The following is a 24842-nucleotide window of genomic DNA, read 5'->3' on the forward strand; positions in this document are numbered from 1 at the left end:
GGGCCTCAGCTGTTCTTCAGCAGCAACAGGAAAGGCCTAGCCTTTACTGTCAAATTTCGTACACCCACAAGATCACGGGAAGTAAGCACTGCATGTGTCAAAAGGCTGTTGCCATTCAGAGAGTTGAGATGAAAAAGCCATTTTACCATCCAGTTCAGCCTGAACAAGAGGAGGTGCAAAAGTGCTAGTGCAGACAGGACTGACCCTGACCTCAGCAAACGCCAGGAGTTAGCCACGAACTCGTCCTGCATTGTCTTGTGGCCTGTATGTTTTACCAAGGACTGTGGTTTGTGTCACGTCCATTTCCCAAGGCAGTCAGAGCATTTCCAAGGCCAGCACTACCTGTGTGCTCTGCCCAGTGACTACAGCCGGCCAGGTCTCTTCAAGTCCTCCAAATGGAGGGCTAGAGCGGTGACTGTCCCAGAGCGACAACCGCAAGCTGCTCTGGTAAATAGGGCCCCAGGGAAGTATCCATCACGAGAAGAGAAAAAGGTAAGTTCTTAAGGGCAGGTATGTTTATTTCGTTAATACAACACCGCCTTCCACAGGGTATATACGGAATGTTGTACGCCACTGAGTTTCAATACTGCAGTTCTGTAAAGTATACAGCCATAGATATTGTGTGCCACAAGCAATAAAACTGTTACATTTAACAGAGCAATTTACCACAGGGAACATGGAATCCGTGTAAATGTGTTGAGCTTTTCTATTTTTAATTCTTAGTATGTTCAGAACTTCTGCTAGTAATTCTTTTCGTTAGTACACGTTACAGTGGTTAGCAATATATATATACACACACTACAGTTTTGGAGCAGTTCTCGTGATCTTTGCAGTACTTTGCTGTCCATCTCCGTAATCCTGTATAGTGCAGAGGTGCTGTATACCAGGTGCATTTTAGACAGTAGTTTTTAATCACTGTAATTAAATATTCAACAAAGAACATATTTATCACGTAACTCCCACTAGGAAAAAGTTTCCCCCCAAAATGTTTTGCTAATGTAAGAATATACCAAAACACTGATCACACAGATGTTTATAGCAACAGTGTAAAACAAGGTAATCCACATACCAAAGCACAAAGATTAGAGTACCACTGCTGTTTCAAATGTACAAGTAGTGTTTAATGAGCCGAACAGAAAAAAAGCACAATATAAAATTCACTATAGTCACTCCTCTCTCCAACCGCAGCTCATGGCTAACCAGACAGTGTTAAAGGAAAAGTGGATTCTTTTATAAATAACCTCTTAATAGCATTTGAGAATTTAAAAAAGTACTGTCCTCGTGTAATTTGCTGCTATAAATCTAATGCTAGTATGTTGAGTTTCAGTCACTAGTTTTGCAGAACCAGTACAGCTTGTTTGCAAGTAAAGCCAATGAGCGTAGGCAGGCATTTGCAGTCCCCCAGGAGATGACAACATTGTGCCACGTTCAGCTTTTGACGGAAGTACACAACTGCCTATAAAAGTTATGGCTCGAGATAGCGTGAATCGTAAGGAGAACGGCAGGGGGTTTTAGCGTGTGTAAGTAGAGCTAAGGAAATCAGTTAAATTGCCTCAAGATAACAAAATATCACATTTTATGTAACATTATGTGAGCTTTAGAAAACATAGGAGCGCAGAGTTGCCTTTTTATAGCATAATATGCAGAACTGTGACTTAGCCTTTGCTAGCCTCAAAGCAGCACCAAACGCAGGACGGTCACCATCTCTGGGGGACAAAGGGTCACTTGTTTAGTTTTACTGCGAAAGTGACAGAACGATATCATTCGGCTCAGAGAACGTTCTCTTCTTTGAAGGGAAGGCTTTGAAAATACAGCAGTAAGTATAACAGTAGACAGGAAGGAGGCTGGGAGGACAGCCCGAAAACGTAAGATGATTTCTCCTCCGCTGCTGTAATGTGACTTCCAGTTCCTTCACCCAGGTCCTTCTGTAGGACAAGAAAGCCCTTCCAGCGCATGAAAGAAGAGTAGGACGAGCTAATGGCAGTATGTTGTCTGCAACTGGTAAAAGACTGCTTGCTTTATTAAAATTCAAGGGGATTTTTTCCAGAGGTCGAGGGAAAACTTGTATCCGTTGTTTCCAATTTGTGGACAAAAAAAAAATTATATTAAAATAGCAGTGAATAAGTGGATGATATGGAACAGTAATTTTGAATTAATGATGGTGAGTATACGTCACAATGATATTTAACAGCTGAAATGTACTGACACAGAAAATTAAAGTCAAATATTGAATATATTAATATACAAAGTATTGTTTGTATTTTGAAATTAAACTCTTTTTGTTGTGCCTCAAATTCAAATATAAGCCTTACAAATCTCCATAGCTTCTGTTATAAATTAAACAACTTCTAAACAATACTTGTCAACATTCAAATCTCAATAAACTTTGGCAGCTCTTTGGTAAATACTTATAAATAGCAATTAACAAAACAGTAAAAAGGGAGAGGGAAGGCTACCAAGCAGGGAGCCCCCTTTTTTGAAATTCCACAAAGGGGAACAGAACAGAGAGAGCTCCCTAGACAAAAACTATTTCCAAGATTGATATATTTTACTGAGATTAGTAGCTCATCCTTCTTTTTTTCCGTCTATTCAAATACTATTACATTGGGATTTTAATAAACTTCAGACCATTTCTTGTGCTCTACCATATATACATATTCAAAATTTATACACAATAGTGGCTGTTTACGAGTAAAGTTTCAGTGCATTTGACAAGTAATTATTGCACACAGAGTAATCTCAAATGCCCAATTATTCTACTGGATAAATGTAGCAACGAATGTAACCTCTTATATTTTTTTTGAAGATCTATCTTTCTGTAAAATCTTGCATTGGCGACACCTTAGGTGCCAAGTAAGTGAAAGGATCTGCAGGGGATCTGTTGCTGGTTGCTCTCGATGGGACAGGAGGTGCGGGTGGTCTTCTTGCTGGCATCGTATACAAACAATCAGTAGAACTTTTATTCCAGTCTTTATCAAAGGTAAAGTCTGAACCAAGAAAAGTATTTTGTTCAGTGCCCAGCAAATCTGGAGATCCAGCTGACTTCCTGGAACCCATTTGCTTAAAATCTGGAACACTTTTAGATGGCTTTAGCTTTACGTGGAAATTCTCCTCCTCGTCGTCAAACGTTACCCATCCTTTTGGCTGTACGTTTTTTACCATGAGAGATCTACTTCGCAAGCAAAAACTGTTTTCAGGTGCATCAACAGAAAATACAGGCTTGCTCGTATTAGAAGTGGGGGGATGTAGAGAAGGAAAAGGATTGAAAGCGGCGTGTCCTTCCTGTAAATGTGAAGTTATTTCAGATTCTTGAGTTTCTGTTCTAAATGGGTTTCCAGCAGTAAGCGTTCTTTCAGTGAACGGATTTGTGCGGTTCAGTTCGGTAACAAATGGATTTGGAGAGCTGCGCGTGGGTTCCTGGGATATGTTAAGGGTTGGAGCAGGAGGCATTGCTGGCATGCAACTTACAGTATTCAAGATATCATTTCTTTGTGTTGCGGAAGGCAGCTGCATCGATTCCTTTTGGTTTAAGGTTGGAACGGCTGATGTTCGAGCAGACGTCTGCATCTTTGACACAAGCAGCTGAAATGACAAATCTTCAAACGGGTCGCTATTTAACTGCATTTCAAGTTTAGTGCCATAGGTTCCATTTGTTTTAATCTGGAAAGAAAACAAGGTGTTTAGTGATCACATGCCTGTCTGTTTTTAACATTATTACCAACTCCCCATTTCTCAGTTTGAGACTGAAACTTCAATACAACTTGGCTGCGACTTGCACAATGCTCTTACTGTAGAAATATTGCTTTTTTTCTGGAGTAAAAAACCCTTAGCTCCTTTTCCGAAGAAAAGCTTCCTGGTAGCTAAACCTAACTCCCCATCCCACAGCCTCATGCAACTCAGAACCCTGGCCAAAAGCTCTTTTGGATATGGTATCAGAAGCTCTTCAAGAAACTTGGGCAGTTATGCTATATTCTAAACAAGTGATAACCCAGCACAGATGTGAAAGGAACAGCTCTAGTTTTCACTGTTGGAGAGTTTCCAACAGGGATGTTAAAAGCAATATTTAAGCATCACAATGAAAGAGAAAATTAGTGTTATTAGTATATGCACTTCAGGCATTTCTATGTCTGTTTTGTAGGCATCTCCAGTGCTTCTTGACATGTGAAGCTACAGTCATCATCTTTGGCAGGAAGGGGAGGAACTTTCTTTTAAAACACATTTTAATTTTAAAATGGCAAGTTATCATTGTTTAGAATAAGACCAAATGGAGAAGACAGTTTTCTCCATGAACTTCCATATCTTTTAAAACCAAAATATTCTTCAAACAACAACGTAATTATTATACCTTGTTCCAACTGTCCAAAAAGGCAGAATATTTATTACCTTCAGTTTGTCTGAGACACGACATTGACAGAACAAACTTTGGAGTTCCACCTTATTAAGCTAAAGCAAATCAATTCAGTTTGTTAAAATAACCTGTGAGGGTTCCAATTTCATGAACAGCTGTCATTTTAACACCTTCCTTTAATATAGCAAAACAGTTTAGATCTTTAGCATGAAAACTGTTAACTACTGTTTTGCTCAACTAGGATGCTAGCTAAAATTATCAACTGAAATACAGTATCATTAAGTTGCCTAACCTCAGCCTTTAAAGGTGTTTTTACTGCATTCTTTGTCAGTAGTTTGAAGCACATCTCCTTACATCCACTTACTAAGCAGCTATATAAAAAATAGCACGATTCAGTTTAGAGACTCTCAGCACTTACAAAAATACTGAAGTTCTGTGTTTTTATCAGAACAACGTTAGTTACATGCATCTCTGGTATTACTAAGCCAGAGAGGTTCTAAAATAGATGAAGCCTAAGATTACCAAACCATAAACAGAATCATTCATCTTACAAGGATATAGTGTTTCAGAAAACAGAACTAAGACAAAGACATCAGGTAACAGAGGGGAAATATGTAAAACACTGAACCGTAGAATGAATCTAAATCAAATGCAGCTTGGCACAAGTTGGTTAAATCCTATGTTCACTCACCAAGTAATGAGCAGGTACAAAATGCCAAAGAAACTAGGAATCCCAATCGCTCTTTATTGTAGGTAAAATTTGGTCTAAATAATTCTGGAAACAAATGCTTTTAAATTGTCCGAAGTATAACAATGTTTTAAGCGTTAACAATCAGTACGTGTTACTGTGGGCAATAGTAAGATCTCTGTTCTTTAAGAAATGTGAAATGTGTGTTTTACTTTGAAAAAACACCTACTTGCTTTTTTCCAAATAGACTACGAGCAGCAGATTCAGACTAAACAGCATATGTAAGATCTAATTGTTTCATTAAAGATGATGAAGCAACATTTTTGCTATGGCACTAGTAAATACAGTTAACACTATCAATTTTTACTGTATTATGAAAAGAAAAAGCAAACTATGGTATGCCAGTCAATCCATTAATGTGAACAGGTGATTTTAATGTGGATGAGACTGCAGATGTATGAAAAGCAGATTCATACATCTTTTCTGCTTGAATAGATGGAGACCACATACAATATTGGTAAATAGTCAGATACCTGTTACCCTGACGGTTGCTCCTGCTTGTGAAAGAGAAACAGACATCAAAGGAAAGAACATTAGGAAGAAAATCCAAGTAACAAAGCAATCTCATGTTAAAAATACTTTGTTTTAACAAGAACATTTTTAGTGATATGAAAATAATAATATTTATTAAAAAACACTTCAACAATTTTAAAATTCCTGTTGTATTTTATTGTCATATTTATCAGCTTTACCATTAAGAGTCCAAAAAACCAGCTCGAGCCAATTCTAATTTTATTTCCATACTGACATTCACTGTGCAGCTGACTTGTGCTTGTTTGTAAAAATCACCCATATAGAAATTTGCCTATGGATGGCCTAATTCTAGTCACCCATTAATATGAAAAACACCACAGCCCCCTTCTGGGAACTGTGTTGATACAATCATCCAGCTAGAGTAATAGCTTCTGAATCTGAAAAACTATAAAGACTTCTCACTCTATCAAAAACCCAAATCATCTTTTTATCGAAAATGCTGTAAACCTGTTGATAGTGTTTTTAGGCATACTTCTGATTGCTGTGTATACACACAGATAAATGTAATCTCATAATAATTTTGAAAGAACAGCTTGCGTTCACAAGACTTTCTGTGGTAAAACTGCATTTAGAAGGTGTGAGGCTTTCAAAAGCGATACAATGCTATCTGCTTCTAGTCACGAAAGTGGTACATCCTCAAGTACCTTATGCCTACATATATATTCTCTGCTGTCAAAACTTCATGCTTTCTAGCAAACTCCAGAAGTCCTGATATTCTACCTGTATATTCAAAAACATCCTCCTTCTTTGGGCAAAGTTTCCAAATAAAAAAAAAAAGTTAACAGGTAAAGAGAGAGGTTCAGCAGAAAGAAAGGAAGAACATTTTTAAATGTTCCAATAGAATTCAAAATCATCATCTCAGGGAGGCTGCTGCACTCTTGTACAAAATAGGTATTAACAAACAGCTTTTCTGAAAGTGGGCTTCAGATGTGGAGAGCTGAGTGTAGGCTAAAAACATGACATTGCCAGAAAAGAACAAATTTACTCTTGATGTTAAGATGGCACGAATCTCTCAGCTTCAATGAAAGCACATTTTTATACAAGTGAGGATTATCTGGCCTAGCACCTGATGCTGTAGAAGTTAACGCCACCGGTCTTTAGTGAAGAAGCTTAGATATAACAACATAACTGTAAGAACAAGTTGTTCATAAGCTGTAAGTCTGTCTTAAGAAACCTGAAGTTAAAAGTTTAGTATTCAAGATAATAGTTATTTACAGACAATACAAAAGCCATTAAGTATTATCCAATCAGAAGCTGATTTACGGATCCAATCTCTTGACCTTTATTTGTTCTCACAAATCTACAGCATGCAGTACAAACGTTAATTTACTTAACGAAAAAAATATATACTTTTTTTTTTTTTAAACTTACTTGCTGCTGTGAAGGAGCAGACTCAGAAGGCAAAGTGTGGGACGATCGGCTACGAGGAGGTGGTTGTGGGGGTGGTTCCAGACTTGGTGGGGCACTTGTCTGAGGGGGATGAGATGCCACTGGTATCAAAGGCTCTTGCATCTTTAGCGCAGGTGGTGGCTGAGTCACGGGCTGGGCAGGAGCAGCCTGAGGCTTTAGCGGTTCAGGAAGCAATGGAGAGCCTGCAATTATATTTTCAGTACTGTTCAATATAGAGAACTGTTACAGAAACTTTAAAAATGGCATGAATGAGAATGTGTGGATGTGGAAGCACCGAACAGAACTGCAGAAAGAGTGGCTGCAAGAAAAAGCAGGTGTTCTAGATTAGAAGTCAAAAGTCCAGCATATCTCCTTTAAAAAAATATTACTCCAGATAGAAAATAGAGAGCCAGAAGCTTTGCCATTCTTAAATGTACTTCAGTTATATTTAAGCATATTTTTGACATCACTATTATAAAGTGCATAATTTGATGTTAGCACACTGAAAAAAAACCAACCCTTTATCTTTCAGTATAGGAAGTGAAACATAAATCCTATTCCAAAAAATATGATTACAGAGCAACCACTGCAGAGAACGATCCACGATAAACACCTCTGATCAGAGAGGCTGATAAGCCTAAACCAGAACGTAGCAATCTGATAGAAGAGTTTCTCTTGTTGGAATGAAACTTGTGAGCCCAGATTTCTCCCGATGCTGCCTACTTTGATGTGCTGATGGACAGTCGGCTGAATACGAGCCAGCAGTGTGCCCAGGTGGCCGAGAAGGCCAGTGGCCTCCTGGCTTGGATCAGGAATGCTGTGGTGAGCAGGACTAGGGAAGTCATCCTGCCCCTGTACTCGGCATTGGTGAGGCCTCACCTCGAGTACAGTGTTCAGTTTTGGGCGCCTCAATACAGAAAGGACATTTCTGTATTGAGGCTGGAGGTGCTGGAGCAGGTCCAAAGAAGGGCAACAAGGCTGGTGAAGGGCTTGGAGAATATGCCCTACGAGGAGAGACTAAAGGAACTGGGGCTGTTTAGTTTGGGGAAGAGGAGGCTGAGGGGAGACCTCATTGCTCTCTTCAAATCCCTGAAAGGTGACTGCAGTGAGAGCGGGGCTGGTCTCTTCTCACTGGTGACAGGACAAGGGGAAATGGCCTCAAGTTGTGCCAGGGGAGGTTTAGGTTGGATATCAGGAAAAACTTTGTTACAGAAAGGGTTGTTAAGCACTGGAACAGGCTCCCCAGGGAGGTGGTTGAGTCACCATCCCTGAATGTGTTTAAAAACTGTTTGGATGTGGTGCTCAGGGACATGATTTAGCGGTGGGTTGTTGGAGTTAGGGTAGTATGGTTAGGCTGAGTTGGATTTGATGATCTTGAAGGTCTTTTCCAACCTGAGCAGTTCTATGATTCTACTATTTGGTAAAGGTTTACAGTACTGGTTGATGATCAGCACTAACAGAAAGTGTCAGATGTTATTGCGTTTGAGAACCTTCATTTGTAGTGAAAAACGAAGACATCTGTGAAAAATGAAGACAGCAAAACGTTAAAACAGAGACAGTACCTCTTGATCAAACACTGGCATTTAGATTTAACTTCTAAGTGTATATGTGTGTGTGTGTGTGTGTGTGTATACTTATATATATACACACACTTTGAAAGAAATAAAACTTACCCCTTGGTGGTTCAGCTGGTTTGGTTTGAGGTTCAGGTGTTGGTCTTCCACCAGAGGGGCGGACATGGCTTTGTGGTGCACTAATTACTCCAGCTCGAGGTGGAACTGTCTAATAATGGGTAAAGACAAAGGATTTAAAATTCAGCTTCAGATTTGTAGTTATCTACTGCTAATTGACTGTGAAAAATAAGTTCTTTGATAATAGTTATTGAGCTATTTTTTCATGCATATATACAAGAAGAGAATATATTCTCAAAATATTCCGAGTGTTCAAGTCAAAGTAAAGGATTTTTACAACAGTCTTCTACTTTATATAATATTTACCAATGTAACATCATTTAAAACACTTACTATTTTGTCACAATTAGTAACTGAATTTGACCTAAGTCTGTGAAATATTTTAACAACAAAAAAAAACCAACAACAAAACAAGAACCTTATTTTGTAAGTACCTTATTTAGTAAGTACACACTGATAACACACTGTCAACACAGGTTGTAGATACTCTCTACTGTTTAGGTTACAACTATAGCCTGCTATTTGCAAACAGCAGCTACAGCCAGATCTATTTACAGAAGCTCCAAGATATGCATAAGAGATGATAGTTATTTCTTTTAACAAACATAAGGTTACTAATTGGAAAGAAATTACTCTTGTTCCCCAGAAAGCAGGATTAGTGAAACATACATTCTGCATCAGCTGAAGGCTGCAGTCTTCCCAAAGAAGCTTATATGCTAGGAATAAAATTGCTCTCTCATACAAAGTAAAAGAACCTACGTGTGTATTTAAAGAGAAATAGGAAACTACTGTAGATTACAACTGAAGCTGAATGAGTTACTAACACTTGAAAGCCAAATGTAAAGCACTAGAATAAAAACAGTGGATTTCAGAAAAAAATAATTATCATGAGACAAGATAATTTCAAATTTGTTTCCTCTAGAATTTTGTGTACATTATATATTCTCACAAGAACTGAATAACAATGCATGCTCTAGAAATGGTTTTCAGAGCAAATTTGCAATTCATTACAGAAACATGATCTAAAAATACGCAAACAAACTTCACCACTTGTTTTCAAGTATTATACTTGAGGCTACTTCTACTGGATGTACATAGTGTACTTTGAAAGCTTTTTCTAATGTGTGATTCGTCATGCTTGGCTGAGTCCATTTAACAATTGTCTCATGCTTTATGCCACATAACCTCTGAAATATCTGACTTCCCTTTTACTGCCAAGATACATGTCACCAGGCTTAATTTTTTTTTTTTTTATGTTTGGAAAGTAGGCAGAACGGTTGGATTACATTCCAAAATGCAAACCCAAAGTTATGCACCAAAACCAAGAGAAACTAAGCCTAAAATAATCCTCAGGAATACTTTGAGGGAAACAGAGCATGCAGCAGTTACTGTCCCTGGTCCTGAAAGCTGTGAAAGGAACGCTGCCCAAAAAACAACCTGAGAAAAGGATGTCATGTCAGCTCAGAAATCTGAAAGAGGGTTGAGCTAGAGCTTGAAAAACAAAGCATATCTTAGATGTTTTTTGATCTTTTGATCTTGCTTCTGTTATAACATGGAAAAACACACCACCAAAGTAATAAACTATAGAAATGTAGAAGGAAAATGATTTTGAGAAAGAATGCATACCGGTCGAGCAGCAGCATATCCAGCAGTTCCTGCACTTGAAAATCCAGTTGAAGGTGGAGGCTGACTACGAACTGGAACAGATATTAGAAACCGCTGACTTAGAACATATTTAAAAATCAACTTACTTCTGTATTATAATTAGTACAAAGCATGTCTCTGTATTACCTAAGTTATCTTTTCTTTGTGTTCCAGGACTTTTTTGTGCTTTGAAGCATGGAAAAAAAAATCAGATTATCTCTGTTAGGTAAGATACAAACACGTATTACACAGTAATGGTACATTATCACTAATGGAAACAGGAGCAAAGAGACATTAGTGATTCAAGTTGTTACAGAGTAGAGTCTATCAATCAGCTGAACTGTTACACTAGCACACTCTTACCCCACACTGTACCGTGAAGTAATTTGACACTTCTAATTGCAAATTAAGTCAAATTGCCTCCTTTTTGTTGCAAGCTAAAGATGTCAACTTGTACAGTTACCCTGTGTTCTGAACCTTGCCAGAAGCAGTTTTCTTTGTAGTATATCCTGTAGATATTCTAACAGCAGTCTTTAAAACAAAGAGAATTTTTTTAACATGCTGATTCAAAAAAAACCACACAATCAGAAGTGTACATCTGTAATTAAACATGATTCAGCAATCTAAAGGGTCTACCCCAAATTTCCTGAACCTACTCTCTTTGCTTATAGGATAAATATATTACAGCACCAACCTCAACACTTACATGCAGATGCTCATGACAGCCTTGTATGCAACATTCAAGTTGTGAAGTGCAAGATATGAAAAAGTTACGTTTACCTCAGATAAGTGCACAATTTCGAACAGGCAAAGAGATTTAAGATTCTGGCTTGTGTTTCTGTTGCCTGTTTCCCAGGAAGGTAAAATCACCATGTCAGTTACAGTGACTGGAAGGAACACTCTGTGGTACATAAGACACTTTATCAAATCAGTGTCCAGTTGGCAGACAATCCTGCTTTCTTAGAACCAGTTAGAATGGGTTTCTGGGTCCAGTTCTCAGTAGATACAACTTGTACCCAGAATAATCTGGCTTAGTTCACCCTTCTTAGGGAAGGCGTTTGGACTAAGATGACCACCAGAGGTCCCTTCCAACCTGAACTACCCTATATATATATAGTGATTTTGGCAATACAGCAAAATGAACCAGTAGTACAGCCAAAATTCACAATGGCATACAGGAGTACATTCTGATTGTGACTATGTTAGGACTCGCACTACCACGCCTACGTTTACTACAAAGAGTAGAAACCCCAAACTCTGCTGTCAAAGCTAAAACAGGACCCATTCAGAATGATACGCACATACTCCAATTAGAATAATGCAAGAAAAATGCTTATCATAAATGTATATCACATAGATTAAGTTACTAGAATTAAAATACATACATTCTACTCTTTCAAAAGAGATAAAATATTAAATTGTAGGCTAAATTATTTAAATGGAAACTTCTGTCAAAATACATGAATGTGTAGTTATGAAAAAAATCTAGATTTCTGGTTTAGTTACAGATACAGTATTTATTCTAGCAATCAGTCAGTTACATCTTCCTTTGAGAGTCAGCCTTAAAAGTATTCTTGATAGCGCAGTCTAAGTTTTCATTTTGTTTTTTGTTATTGAAGACTGCTTCTATAACAATTCACACCATCACTGAAAAGCGGCAAACAACTCGCCTTTCTGAAAAGTATGTTAAATGAAAGAAAAAATATCCTATATAATAAATGCCGTAATGAAACTGCCTTTGGTATCACAAGAACAATATCGCTCAGGTATTAAAATAGAAATTCATTTCTAGAATACAAAAATGGTTATGTTACCTTCTACTTCTCTCTTAGCTACCCCAGGACTGGGAGGAGCTCCAAGACCTTTTCAGAGAAAGAAGAGAAGCTGTACATTGCATAAGAAAAGCAGTAGATTGAGAAAGTAAAAACAGCAAGGATACTGCCCCAAGACAGCTATATATCATTTTAAAATGGCCTAGCTAGATTGTAGGTGCTTGTAGAAGAACTGTTTGGAGCAGCATGGGGAAACCAGACTGATAGGAATTAGAGATCAACAAGTAAGAGCATGTTTAGAAAGACTTTACACTACAGTTGAAAAAGATCTTCGTTTCTTCAGTATATGCTCTCCGCAATCTTTTATAAATTCAGAATGATACTAAATGTAATTCTTGATTTTTTTCTTAAAGCATGTATCTAGACTATAACACTTGAAAGCAAATGTGCATCACTTACACTCGGCAACATTAGGCTCGCTTCCTAGAATTTGGGAGAATACTGTATATTTCTGACAAGACTACATCTGAATGAGAAAATGCATGGAATAATTCGGGTTTCCATTTTATAAAGTGTATTCTATCATACAGAATTATATCATTATCTCCAAGCAGCACTCTGTACATCAGAAAGCCGTATCAACTTGCATAGAGAATATCTGCAGTTAGATGTTAAAGTTCAGACTGAGAGAAAGAAGATTTTCCATCCTGAATTATCATGCTGAATTATTATCTGTAATATGAGGTGTACATGGAGTCCATAAGCTTGTATGATAAAAACAGGGCAGGGAATAGGTAACACCAGATGGCATGAAAGGAGGAACCCTTAAGGTGTGCATGTAGGAATAACTAAAAGTAATACCTGGAAACTCTGGAATGGCTTTAGCATATATGAGGGGAAGGGAGCTAGTGTTCAAGAATACTACCTTAAAAGCAACTTTTGCCTTAGCAATGATACAGCCTCATGATTTTTTTTTAAACCATGTGCCAACGTGTGGTATCTGCTCAGGAGCTCTTTATGATCTAGAAAGAGTGCTGTAAGTTTTGTCAGATATGGGTTGAGGTGTCACTCAGAGTAGGAAGATTAAAGGCTGCAGATGAGGCTGGTGTGTGACTATCTTCAGAGATGCCAAATATCTGTTTTTGATGAACATCTGGTTCCAAGATGTTCAATACTGGCACATTATATATTCTGGGTGAGTTCCAGGTTCTGCCAATTAACCTTAGATTTCCATTGCAAAAGTTTCTGACAGCAAACTTCTCAGAGAGAACCAGCACCGCAGAGGGATGAACGGAGAATGTAGGGGGACACAGGAGCAAATGTCGCAGCATATCACTGCTTTCAGATTTATATATGTTACCCAAGAGTGCACTGGGGAAGAAAAGACTGTAGTAACCTATAGGCTATAAGAAATCAACCTGCTAACTGGAGGAAAAACAGGGCGGTGGAGAGCATCCCCAAGGAGTACAGGATACTCCTCTAACCCTAACTATTCCTGTCAGAGTATTAATGGAAATGGACACAATAAAACATCTCTTGTTAACCAGAAGGGTTAGGGTTATGAATCTCACCTCAGCCCATACTTTGAACAGATATTTTCAAGATCATTTTGTTAAGTAAATCTTGTTTTATGCAAGATGATTAAAGTCAACTCCTTTCAAAGGAAAGAATGGGGAGAACCTCTCTGGCCATAGGCACATAGACCCGTGTTCCTACGCTGACGCACCACACAGCTTGAAAATTCTAATTGCAGCTTGATAGAGTATTTTGCAGGTACATATACCACACAGTTGTTTAACAACAGAGTTTTAAGGAAATGGGTTTGATTTATACAAAAATAAATCTGTAACTTATGCCCTGACATCTTTTATACAGAACTGCATGTTTTGCAAAGATTACATTTACACATTAGCTTAATGGAAAAATAAAACAACTCCAATCTTTCATTAAATTAAATGCATGGGTATGTATATATATGTGTATATACATACACACAAACACACAGGTGTGGGGCCTGTATATATATACAGGCACATACATAAATAGATGTAGATAGATGTAGGTCCTGCACCAGAGTTGGGGCAATCTCAAACACAAATACAGGCTGATGGGCAGAGAATGCATTGAGAGCAGCCCTGAAGGGAAGGGCTTGGAGGTGTTGGTTGAAAAAGTCAACATGGGCAGGCAATTTGCACTTGGAACGCAGAATGCCTGCTGCGTCCTAGGCAGCATCAAGAAAAGTATGATCAGCAGGGCAAAGGAGGTGAGCACTGACTGCTGCTCCACTCTTGTGAGGCTCCACCTGGAGTACTGCGTCCAGGCCTGGGCCGCCGACAACAAAGAGAGACATGGAGCTGTTGGAGCAGGTCCAGAGGAGGGCATGAAGATGATCAGAGGGCTGGAGCACCTCTCCTGTGAAGATAGGCTGAGGGAGCTGGGCTTGTTCAGCCAGGAGATGGCACCAGGGAGACCTCACTGTGGCCTTCCAGTACCCAGAGGGCCTACAGAAAAGCTGGAGAGAGATTCTTTATCAGAGTGTATGGTGATAGGACAGGGAGTGATGGCTTTAAACTAAAAGAGAGGAGATTTAGGGTAGATCAGGCATGTCCAACCTGTGGCCCACATGCGGCCCGGCCCCTGCCCCTCACCATCTGTCCCACCGAGCGGCCCAGCCCAGCCCCGGCAGCGTACCCACTGCTCAACAACAGCCAGATGTCAGTGTGCTACTAGCTGTGTCTGAGCTGAACGCAGTGCATGGGGAGTGTGCAGTGCCAGCACAAGTTATAGCAAATACTTGTGTGCATTTTGAGTCACTGACTAAAAACAGTTCTGTGAACAGCAAAAAACAGGCAGCTGTGCTTTCTGTTTTGATAAAGGAATTTGAGAACAGGTTTCAAGGCTGCCAAAAAAAAGTCATCAATTTTTTGATGTATTTGAGACTCCATTTTCAGTTGGCATAAATGCGTGACCTGGGAATTTTCAAAAAAAAGTGTACAGAGTTGCAGTCAGACATTGAACTTAAAAATCTGACCATCTCTCTTTACTTTTATAAGCTTTATCTTACCAGAGAAAAACATTCCTCACTTCACAATAACACCTCATTTGTGTCATCACTTTTTAGCAATACATACATTTGTGAACAACTATTTTCAAGTATGAAGTACAGGAGGAATAAAATGTCATCAAAAATCTCTGGTGAACACCTGGAGAACTCACTAAGAATTGCAGCCACTGCCATCGAATGAGACTGGTGCACTGGTTTCACAAAAACAAGATCACATATCCCACTAGTTATGTGCTTTTGTTGTTTTCTCTTTTAATAAAAAATATTAAAGATTAAAGTAAGTTTTGTTATTATTTACATGAACTATATTTATATTTTATGAGGGCTGCTCCAAAAATAATGCCTTTTGTTTTATGATGTTGGCCCACAGTATCAGAGGCAGATATTGGTGGCATGGCAGCAGAGGCTGAACCTTCCAACCACATTCCATTTTGTTGCCATGTGACAGATGGAAGCAGAGGGGCAGTCTGACACAATGGCATCTGGCGTGTGCAGGTGAAGCAACGATGTGGAATTGTATTCCTTCATGTGGAAAAAATGGCTCCCACTGACATTTATCAGTGCTTGGTGAACATTTCTGGAGACCAAACAATGGCTGTGAGCACAGTGGGTGGTGCATTTCAACAGTGGTGACAGAGGTTCACATCTGCTGGTGCAGAATTTTTTTATTATTTTTTTTTTTTTAGGAGTGCAGCATGCAGGCTCTTGTTCACTGCTGGTGTAAACGCATAGCTAATGGTAGTGACTGTGTTGAAAAAGAGTTTTCTGTAGTTGAGGTTTTGCTCTATCAAACAGTGTTACTGTGCTTTTTATATCAGTCGCAGTTTCTATGGAAATAAATAGGAGGCATTACTTTCAGAACAACCTTTGTGCATCTGTCCCAAGACAATCCCTGTTCACTCAGTGGGGCCCAGGCAAGTCAGAAGGTTGGACACCCATGGATTAGATGTTAGGCAGAAATTCTTTCCTCAGAGGGCGATGAGGCGCTGGCACAGGCTGCCCAGAGAAACTGTGGTGCCCCATCCCTGGAGGCGCTCAAGGCCAGGTTGGATGGGGCCCTGGGCAGCCTGAGTTGGTGGGAGATGTCCCTCTCCATGGCAGAGAACTGGAACTAGGTGATGTTTAAGGTTACTTCCAACCCAAACCATTCTAAGACCCTATGCATGCATATCTCAGAAATCTAGGCCATTTGCTTACATTTGAAAATGCAATAACTGCTTTAGCATTAAGGCTTCTTGTTTCCTCTGTTGCTGAATGCTTCAGGAGAGGAAGGAAAGTTTGATTTTTTTTTTTAAACAATAAAAAATATCTTCTTCAAAATAACTGCAATGGCCCATACTCTATTGTACTCAAACAACCTTAGCTCTGTTTAAAAAAAAAGTGACAGAGGAAAAATAAAGATGTTGAACGGATCTTGAAAGGTTAAGTTTAATGTGTGACCGTAAATATCAACGTACGCTAACCAGTACTTGCTGCTTGGGTGCATCGGCTTTCGCATCTTAGCATATTTGCATTTTTTTGCCTATCAACTTCGCTGCTGTATTTTCTAGTTTTATAATCCTTATTTAGAGGATCATCACAGTGAAGAGGTAACACACGTTACCCAAATGATGGCATATACTGAAGATACTGTGCATTCTCTCAGTCTTAACTCCGTTTTATTAGTTTAAACCGATGATAAAAGACAACCATCAGACTTTCCTGCATTAATCAGGAGAAGTTTAAGTATTACTATTAAAGGGAAAAAAAGCAAAACAAATGTTATTAACTTCAAGTAACTGATAATAGCCTCTCTCATTTTAAATATTCCCTAAGAATTTATAATGCAGTACAGCATCTTAATTTTGAGCTATAAACAATTGAGAGCTTATGGAATCCTCAAAATGACATTAGCAGGCAAGAAGTCGATCCTTTGCAATCCTCTACAATTAACATGTAGTTTTTCTTTCCATTATTCCTTGAAATCTGAATTACTTCTGATATGAAGTATAACCAAAAAACCTTTTTTTTTCTAAAAAAACCTTTAGATGCCCAAATCACAGTCCTTTCTTGAATGCATACATAGCCATGACAAAAACATGACAGGCACTGAAGGGAGTGAAGCCTTCAGAATAAAAGGTCAGAACACAGGGTGAAAAAACCTAACATTTAAAATGCACGACATTTCAAAGACATGAGCAATGTCATTTTTCACATGCTATAGAAGTACTTTTACAGTACGCAGGCTATTTTCACAGTGATTTAGGAGCCTGCATTCTAGGTAAGAGAAACAGATGCCATTTACACAAGCACTATGACATTTACGCTGCTTCCAGTCCTGTGCTAACTTCCTCTGAACTAAGCTCAGGTACTCCTGGAAAGCAAAGCATCACGTCTTACAAATGTACTCCATGAGCGGAAAACGCAGAGGATAGAAAAAGTAGGATGAGCTTCAGGTCAGAATAATATATGAAAAAAATACACTATGGTCTTTTAAAAGTTGGCATAAAAAGCAAGTTTTATGTAAGTTATAACTCTATGCAAAGCCATGCTGGGAGAGAACAAGAAATGAAGGCTTGTCTTTGTACAACTGACATTGAAACTAGGCAAACACGATTGGACCAATGCACATAAAGCTATATAGGACTGAAGTGGTACAACAAATTGAATCTCACATATGTTATGCATTACGTATATACTATTTTCTAAAGCTTAAGCATTTTAATAAATTTGAAATACTATGCCTTTGGCATAATAACCCCCTTCTCTCAATTTAATCTAAGAGCTGTGCACATCTCTGGCCCTGCAATAGAATAAATCATCTTATATTTATACACAATGTGAAATAGATTACTTCTTTTATAATTGTTTTCACCAAAAAACCTTATTTCCTACCAACTGAGCAGCAACACCTGAATACCATTAAGAAAGTATTCCATTGACTCACTGTATCCCATGTATTAATGAATTAAGTCCAAGCAGGACAGCTCAACTACAAAGCAAGTGACAAAAAGGGACAAAGATTAATTTCAAGAAGCACTCTGAGAATGGGTGAGTTGTTATAACATGCAAAACCAGATCAAGATGGAAAAAATAAAACCTGTCCAAAGAGTTTAAGGCCCTCAGCATTATTAAAAGGAAAGGAATTAGGGGAGAATTATTCCAGGATTTTGTTTCATTGTAGACTCATAGCTCTTGAGTGCCTTTAAAGTAACTGCATAAACTCCTTTGCTAAATCTGTACTGCTGAATTACACATTAGTTCCGAGAACTACGGGGGATGATGTTTCATGTGTCTAGGAAAGGCCTAGGAGCATGTTTCAGATACTTGGAAATAGAAAATAAACTGCGCAGATGTCAGTGCTCAGCCTAGAAACATATACAGCTCAGTGATTTGCAGTTCTCTGCTAACTGGTGCTCATCCAGGGGAAATCTGGCCAGACTTTGGCAGCAGTTTCAGTTTGAACAATTAATGGATAATCACTCCAAGCAGCTACAATCACAACTCATTTCACAGCGCGCCTTATCATGAACAGCAAGGAAAAAAAAACCTCTTTCACAACTACCAACAAGACAGATTTCACTGAAAAGTTAGTTGGGTATACTGTGACAAGGACAAAGAACAAGACAGAAACACGGAACAATGCTAATCTGACTACAGTGTACCAGCTTCTGGAGAAATATCGTTACACTAAGAAATCAAGTGTAATTCAGCAGGGGATACAAATACTGGAAAATAAAAAGGAGTAATTTTTTAAATACCAGTATAATTTCTGCCTTTGGACATCAATACTGAGTACTGTCAAAAGAGACCATTGACATTTTGCTATATAGTCATATTTGAAAACAATTAAAATCATTACCTCCAAATTCTTTTCTAGCAGGTGCAGGACTCCTACCGCCTTACAGTATTTAAGAAATGAATGCAGCAATAATGAAAAATATCGGTATGGTCAGAGGGAAGAAAAAGAATGAGAAAGTTAAAAATGACAAGGGTCAGTGTGTTAGTAACTATGCTGCCCGTATGCTTCTGAGCATCCAGGTTCTCTTAACGCTCAATTGTTTACATTTTCAGATGATCCGGATGAATTCTATATTAAAAACTCAGACATGATAAAGTACTGATGTCAAAACTAAAGGAATACAAATCAATGATTGCACAAGTTCCTTTATCTTTTGTATAAAAAATTAAGATGCTATACAAAAATGAAAATGTTGATTAAACAATGCTGTGGGAAGCCCACATTTTAAAGCTGTAGAAATTAGTTTATAAACATTATAAAACTTATTCATTTAATAAAATAGTAATTAAATGGTGCTGAAAAATGCTGTTGCTTCAACATCATAATTTTGCTACTAAAATGTATCAACTAAATATTCTGTTTAAGAACTCTGGTAAGGTTGCGTTGAGTCCCAAACCATACGCACATTGGGTCTGGAACTTCAAAGCTCATCTCCCAGAGCCAAAACAAGATATTCCCAATCTCCCGATACGTGTCACCGCATTACCTGATGGTGGAGGTGGCCTCTGTGGTGGAGCAGGCCGTGCGGGAGGAGCGACAGGGCGAGGTGGCGGAGGGCGCTTGGGCTCCAAGGTCTGAGAAGTGTCTTTCTGCTGGGTACCAGGTTGAATTTCATCTGGAGAACATGACAGAAAACAACGCAAAAACGAATTGCACTGAGGTTTGGAGGGAGGAGGAAACAAAATTAAACCAACGGTGAAAACAAGCTGATTTTTGTCTCATGTGCTTTCGTAAGTATATGCTTTTCAAGACTGAGGTGGTTTACCCAAGGCTGCGCATATGTAAAATGCAATGACAAAAATAGCCTTTTTTATTACTCTAGAAGGGCTATTAAAAATAACCTACAAGCAAGTATTCCACCACTAGGCCATTCCACTGCCACACCATACAGTAATAGAAGAAGTTGAGCAACATAATACACACTGGGCGTGGAAACTGGTGGTCCAGGAGTTTTTGCTGGGGCTCGGCTCGGTCTCACTGGGAGCGCAGGTCCATCTGACAGCGTAGGGGACTGACAGGGACTGGAACGTGGTGAGGAGCTTGGGGAGGTTCCAAGGCCAGAGCTTGAGGTTGGCTGCAGGTGCTGAGGAAGGATTTCTTCTACTTCAGCGCTGTAGTCATCAATGTCACCTAGATGACCGTCACCCAGAAAAGAAAAACCATGTCAAATAAAGGGAGCTACAGTTACTTATTTTCAAAAGTGGGAAAATTATGAACTGATTCTGGATGTGGGATCTTCTGCAAAAAGCCATCGAGTTTCTCGGATTCAAGGAATTTGCTCAAGGAATGCAATACCACAAGAAGTGTCACCAGGCAAGGTGCCTTTCGTGTATGTTTAGCGGAAAAACTGTGAGAAAGTACATAGATAAGAAGTGAAGAAAAGCAAACTGCAGAGGTGTGAGGGATGCAACAGTGATATTTAGCAGCTCAAGGATTCCATTACAAAAGCGCTGACAAAAAAAGACAGAAACAAGAAACTGGAAAGCAGCAAATGAATGCTGAAGATGAGCCTGTTCCAAGGAGCAACAGAGGACGAAGGCTTCTTCATCCAGTTGATACTTGCCTACCTTTAAAAAGTTCATCAGGTGTTTGTTAGGAGTGGTAAGCATATCAACACTTAGCATGGGAGTTCGTTAGTCCTATCTGTTACATGGCCGAAAAATAACTGCTTTGTACTCTGAATTTGGATATCCTTCTTACAGTGCTTCTCCATAAAAACATAAAAGCTGCCTGAATGAAGTGACCCCCTGAGATACTACAGGATCAAGTGAAAAGGATAAAAAAGAGTGAGTAAATTAGTAAAACCTAGGCATACAGTGCAAACTGCCAGCAGAAATGACAATGCTCAATAAGTTGGCATGATACTGTTGGAAATTAAGACTTTTAATTACCTGTTTCTGCTAGGCATACACTTGTTAAATTACAGCGTCAATACATGTATTAAAATACCTAGATTATTTAGAATTTTAAGCATTTCAAAAATAATATTTTATTCCAACAAACCTTCCATATCGTAGTCTGCAGTAACCTCAGCATCTTCACAAAGCAAAGTGGAGCTTGTTGATGAAGGCAGCCCAACATTAATCTTCTCCAGATTCATTTCATCCTCCAAACTTCTGATCCAGTCTGGATTTTTTAAACTTATGTTTATAATCCTTCCTAGTATCTGAATTGTCATGAAGGTACATGTAAAACAAAAATCATTAAAAATAGGGATATTAAAATTCAGCATTCCAGATGAAAAAAAAAATTACTAAGAATATCACATGTAAGGTTATCAGAATTTATGGGACCAAACAACAACACTGACATGTCACAGAAAAAATAATTAACATTTTCATTTCTTTTTTCTAATTAAGTGCATCTATATAGTTTAAACCATAAGGCCCTGGGCAACCTGATCTAGCTGTGGTGTGTGTTCACTGCAGGGCAGCTGGACTAGATGGCCCTCAGAGGTCCCTTCCAACTCTAAGGATTCTATGATTGTATGATTAATTGCAGCTACTTAATGTTTTTCTAAAGTAAAACAGATAACTTGATAGACAAGATTTTTCTTTTCAGTTAATAGGAAAGCTTCTCATTTCTGTGTTCTGTGTTCTGACAGAAAGATTACTCTTTGTAAAGGAAAACAGATTTGCCTATAAACTATATTAACAAAGTCATTATTAGATTGATAAACAGCCATCATTCTACAAACTGATACATGACAATGAGCACCTACAGTGCATGGACTGCTGGTGAAAATCTCAGCGGATGTGAAGATCCATCTGCAAGTATCACTGTATAGAATCTAAGTTTTGACAGGAGTGTAGTGAGTGTGAAAACTTACATTTTTACAAAAATGAAATACTGGCCCTTGTGAAGTCAATGAAAGAGCTGCAATCACTTAAATATATCAACGTTTCAATACAGGAGTGCTCACTTCTTAATAATAGTAGGCTATAAAAATGATGAGCTAGTTCCTGCTACAAATTTGAGGTAAAAGTTGCGCTGTGTACATCATTAAAGAAAAAAATTAAATTAAAAAATCTTTTTTTTGATGAAGATCCCCCTAAGCATAGGATCTTAATTTCCCTAATAGCCCTCATCCCAAAACTAAATTAATCTTGTTACTTCCTCACGTTGGTTTTTGGAAGACGATATAAATGCTATGAGGCTATCAAAAGGAGAAAAAAGACCAGATGCAACAGTCTAGTGTGGAACATGAAAATCTTGTAAAAATCAAACCAAAACAAAGCAGTGTTTAAAAATACTTCTCTTGGTATAAGAAAGTTTAGTAATTTTTACACTACCTCAGTACCATTCAAATGCATAACATTCAAGGCAGAGCTTCCTTCCAAAAACGTTACCCACATCTTGTCTGCCACGAACCTGCAAAGTCCATCGATAAATACTTTAGAAACGATAGTTAAAAATATTTTATCCTACCTACAGTCCTTTGAAGCCTCTGATCTTAAAGGTTTTTCAATGATTAACTTGATTGTCAAGGTTTTTTTTTGTTTTGGTTTTTAAATTTCATCTATCTATCTATCTATATATATACATACATGATATATACATATATACACACACACGTATTCAGGCTAATAAGCTTAAGTGAACGGATCCTTAGGGGAAAAAAAGACAGAAGAAATCGACAAATATTACACAGAAACCACTGTCCTCTTAAGATTATGCAGCTACAGTTATACATCCGTAATTAACTGTGTGGCTAGAGGTTACGTATTTGTATCAGGCATTCCACATTAGATCAAACTGTGCACTTGGGACCGTGCTCTTAGGGTTCTAGAAAAAGTCAATGAGTTCCATTAACAGGTAAGTGAAAACAACAGTCAAAGGGATCCTCTCACGTTCAGTTCCTTAAAAACTACTGACCTAATTTAGAATAGAAATTTGTACAAAATCATACAAATAATAGTAGATTTTAAGTCTGATTTCCAACAAGGTATGATGCTCTATCTCAAAAATAAAGAAGATGAGAAAAAATTAAGTCTGAAAACTGAAATGCATACAGTTATGTAAAGCTAATCTTCAGCTCCTGATATATTAAAATCAGAGCTGAAAACTGAATGTTAGAAATGAAGCAGATCAGAACCAAAATGCCCACTAAGACACTTAATTCAGGAAATAGAAAGGAACAATGAAGAGGAACAGAGATTAGGAACAAAAAGCCTTTCTAACCTTATAAGTATAACTTCACCATAGTTTGCAAATTTTTGAAGAAGATCATCGATCAAGTTATCATCAAAGTAGTTTTCTTCTGCTGAAGAACTTTTGATGGAGACCATTACTGTGCCATCAGGCGGTCCCTGCGTTGCAATCACCTCCTTATAAACTTTCTGTCTCTCTTCTGCTTCTATCTCAAATATGTCAATGTCAATCAATGCCACCACAGGCCTTGAGAAAAAAAAAACAAAAACAGAAAGAAGGTTGTAAACACAGAAATAAGATGCCTTAAAATTAATTTTTCAAGGATTAGGAAGTAATGTATAAAAAATGAAACCTATGATCAGATGTCTTCAGCTCTGCTCTTCCATAGTGCAACAAAGTACCAGGATTCCATGTATAAGGGACTTTACTGTCATCATGAAAACTAGCATTCAGAAGATCCAGGTCTTCAGCTATGTTTAATATTAATGGAAACAAAAGGGGAAAGACACAATGATTGCAGAAACATGCTAAAAAGAAAAAATAAACTACTTGTAAAAAAAAAAATATTAGACCAAACCCAAGCATTTTACAGGAAGAAAAAGTTCCTTTTGAACAAATGAAATGTCAGTAACTATGGTCTGTTTCATGATCCACCTGTTCAGTGTCGCTTCTGTTTATCAAAAATTCCGTTGCAAGCTTTCTGCCTGGCACAAAGCCAGGGAGACAAGCTCAGAACTGCTGGCACTGTGAATGTCACTAAAGAGATTCTGTAAGCCAGCTGAAAGAATATTTAAAAGAATTTAAGGAAGCGCTCAAACCTGATCGGTCAAAGGGCCACTTTCTTCTTCTCCAAAGAATGCGATCTGTCCACGCTGGTGTGCGGCATTTTTCACTGGTGTCATAGTCATCAGAAAACAGATCATATTTGTATGTAGGAGCAAAATTTATTTTCCCCTCTAAAAATCCCCTAAAAATCTATAAAAAAAATCAAAACAATTATGTCATGCCAGGAGACAGAAACAGATGGGAAACAGCTTGAAACAAATGAGAATTCTCTTTTTTTAACTGTGAAAACCTGTGTAGACATCTCCAAAAGAAAAAGGCATTTGATAATATGGATCTTTTTCCAAATTTTATTTACTGAGAGCATTCTACATCTGCCATTATGACTAAACAGCAACCCAGACAGATCATCATTAAAGAGAAGTACATCAACAATTATGTCTTGAAACCCAGACTCCTCAGCAACCTACTGTTCCTCCAATATCATGAAGAACTTGAGGCCATGACGACGCTGTCTGCAGCACTTTAATTAGTTGAGTAGCTGCATGTTTGTCAGCAAAGTTGGGAACTGAGGATTATATTTTACGTACCTCTCTGAACATACAGAGCATACTCAGAAAGGCAAGGGCCTCGTGTGCAAATTAATAGGAGTTAAGAAAGAAAAAACAAACAAAAAACCCTATAGACTTGAAAATCAATACATCTTGACATTATGAG

General features: G+C 38.2%; 1 protein-coding gene across 11 annotated transcripts in view; it reads right to left on the minus strand.

Moving 5' to 3' along the window:
- Positions 494–24842, minus strand: part of SYNJ1 (synaptojanin 1) — a 62587-nt gene continuing 38238 nt past the window's right edge. For 3 of the 11 annotated variants that reach the window (XM_021404399.1, XM_021404362.1, XM_021404352.1), the window contains 14 exons: positions 24161–24317; positions 23695–23812; positions 23373–23588; positions 22484–22562; positions 21195–21357; positions 20115–20321; positions 19678–19806; positions 19032–19070; positions 12169–12216; positions 10502–10540; positions 10337–10407; positions 8693–8801; positions 7002–7222; positions 494–3660 (listed from right to left, as the gene is read on the minus strand). In XM_021404399.1, the coding sequence (XP_021260074.1) occupies positions 2809–3660; positions 7002–7222; positions 8693–8801; positions 10337–10407; positions 10502–10540; positions 12169–12216; positions 19032–19070; positions 19678–19806; positions 20115–20321; positions 21195–21357; positions 22484–22562; positions 23373–23588; positions 23695–23812; positions 24161–24317 (2448 nt within the window). In that variant the 3' untranslated portion in view covers positions 494–2808. Of the gene's footprint in view, positions 5594–7001; positions 7223–8692; positions 8802–10336; positions 10408–10501; positions 10541–12168; positions 12217–19031; positions 19071–19677; positions 19807–20114; positions 20322–21194; positions 21358–22483; positions 22563–23372; positions 23589–23694; positions 23813–24160; positions 24318–24842 lie in introns of all 11 variants that reach the window. The other 8 variants (XM_021404417.1, XM_021404407.1, XM_021404433.1 and 5 more) reach the window with 7 other exon arrangements.

Source organism: Numida meleagris, chromosome 1, assembly GCF_002078875.1.
Source record: "Numida meleagris isolate 19003 breed g44 Domestic line chromosome 1, NumMel1.0, whole genome shotgun sequence".
NCBI lineage: Eukaryota > Metazoa > Chordata > Aves > Galliformes > Numididae > Numida > Numida meleagris.